Raw genomic sequence first — 2222 nt, forward strand, 5'->3', positions numbered from 1 at the left:
CGAGTGATCAGGGGGGGCAGGAGGTGACAACTCGCCGCAGATGGATGGGGAGAGAAGGGAATATCTTCTGTCTGGGCTGCGAAGGGTGGAGAGGTGACCTGCTCACATTAATCCTCTGATAGGAGGAGGGGGAATGGCTTCTAACTGGAAGAGGGGAGATTGAGATGAGATCTGAGGAAGAAATTGTTGCCTGTGGGGGTGGTGATCCCCTGGGGCAGGTTGCCCCGAGAAGCTGTGGCTGCCCCATCCCTGGAGGTGTTCAAGGCCAGGTTGGACGAGGCTTGGAGCAACCTGGGCTGGGGGGAGGTGTCCCTGCCCAGGGCAGGGGGTGGGACTGGATGAGCTTTAAGGTCCCTTCCAACCCGAACCATTCTGTGATGATGGCCATCCCCACACGGATGGCTCCCCTGCTCCCTCTGGTCAGGGAACGCTCCACGGCACTGTGTCAGCAACTGACAAATATTGGGATTATATACTGGTGGGATTATAAAGTCAAAAATTGATCAGTTCTCTGTCCCTAAAATCATCAAGGGGCTCAGAGGGAGAGTACAATCCCTGCAGTAACCTTATAGAAGATATTTGGTCCATGAAGTATGTCTGACAGAAGGTAAGAAACCAGCCCTGCCGTGGAAGAGGATGAGCTCCAAGGATGGAGCAACAGCACCATCCTTGTTCCAGGAAGAACAGAGATGGGGAGAGTTGCAGAGAAGATGTCTAGGACGAAATAGAGACCTGTGGCTAACAAGCAGATGCTACAAACACCAGACCTGATCAGTACAGGCAAAAAGTAAGGTAGGGGAAACCTTTGTCTCAGTACATCAAGAGGAGATGAGACCCACAGGCAGAAGAAAGCTTGTTCAGCTGAAAGAAAACATGGCTGTTAACTTCTCTGGGAGTTTTTCTGCCCACAAGAACAGAGCGAGGTTGTGGGACAAGGTCCCCAAACAAACACCAGAAGCAAAACACGACCCAGCTCAGTGCTCCGGCAAAAGGGAGCAGCTTCCCCAGACCCAGCGCATCCCTTCCAGGGCTGCGCCCCACCAGGAACGACCTCTCAACTACCCTACCCTGCTTCCCAAGAGCCTTTTACTCTGACCAACGAACGAAACGACAGCAGAAGAGCCATCACCACCCTGCAGCAAGGATCACGAGCGGCTTGCGGCGCAGCTCCCAACGTATAGGCAGGCTCGGCTTAGTCCCGGACCAGGAACGCAGGTTGCTGCGTGAGTCATGCGAAAGGAGGGGGGGAATTTCCTGTTGACACCGTATGTTATACATAGATTAGGTCAAACTGGCCCAACGCCACGAGGAAGCAGCGGAAACGGGATAACCGGGAGGGAGCTGAAAGGAGCAGGGACCAAAAAGAGAAACCGTTTGCGGGGTATGAAGTATATCCTAACATCACCAGGATGGAAACAATGGGAACCAGGATGGAAACGATGGGAACCAGGATGGAAAAGTCAGTAACAAATTAGACAGAAGACAGGGCCGGTCAAAGAGTTTCCTAAAAGCAAAAGCAAGTGGATCATCTCCTCAGTGGCAGCGGGGGAAATCCATCGCTGTTTAAACTAACCTAAGCACCAGGGAATGCCATCCTGCTCTGGGAACAGATGTGCTGCGTGAATATTTTTCCACTGGAAAACTGTAATTTGTTTCCTGTCCGGTCAACATTTTTCCCTTCTCTTACGTGGACCATAAACAAAGAAAAGTCCCCGTGAGAAGCTCAACTCTCAGGCTGTTTTATCAGCTTGCACACAGCCTATGGCCAGATTTGTGCAAGAGCTCATCGCTCTCCAGATATCGTTAACAAAACCAAAAACTTCCTGTTGCAGCTGTGCTTGGCGAGGAATGACTGGCAGGGCAGGCAGGCTTTCAACAGCTTTGGTGCCTCCTTTACCAGGGAATATCAACTTCGACCCAATTTCTCCCAGGACGGCTCCACGGGGTCCAGGAAGATGCTCAGGGAGCGGGGAGCATCGCTTACACCCAACTTGCTGTCGGGAGACGGGAAGCAGCACGGAAGATGAGAGTTTGGAGAAACCGGTGCCTACTCAGAAGCTGTCACCAGGTTTATTTTCCTTTTCCATTAGACGTTGCTGGTCAGAAAGCATAAAAACGAGGAGATGGATGACCTACCGGACAACCCAACAGCGGAGAAAGAAGGTATTCGGTCGTCGGGCTGCGGACTGCCTGGCTTGCTTCACTGCCGCTAACCGTGCCGC

At 52.4% G+C, this 2222-nt stretch overlaps 1 protein-coding gene across 1 annotated transcript in view; it reads right to left on the bottom strand.

The window, feature by feature from the left end:
* Nucleotides 1-2222, bottom strand: part of PLEKHM1 (pleckstrin homology domain containing, family M (with RUN domain) member 1) — an 18190-nt gene that overhangs the window by 10350 nt on the left and 5618 nt on the right. The window contains 1 exon segment of the mRNA XM_009883847.1: nt 2137-2214. Within this exon segment, the coding sequence (XP_009882149.1) occupies nt 2137-2214 (78 nt within the window).

The sequence above is a fragment of the Charadrius vociferus genome, unplaced genomic scaffold (genome assembly GCF_000708025.1).
Source record: "Charadrius vociferus isolate BGI_N301 unplaced genomic scaffold, ASM70802v2 scaffold484, whole genome shotgun sequence".
Classification (NCBI taxonomy): Eukaryota; Metazoa; Chordata; class Aves; order Charadriiformes; family Charadriidae; genus Charadrius; species Charadrius vociferus.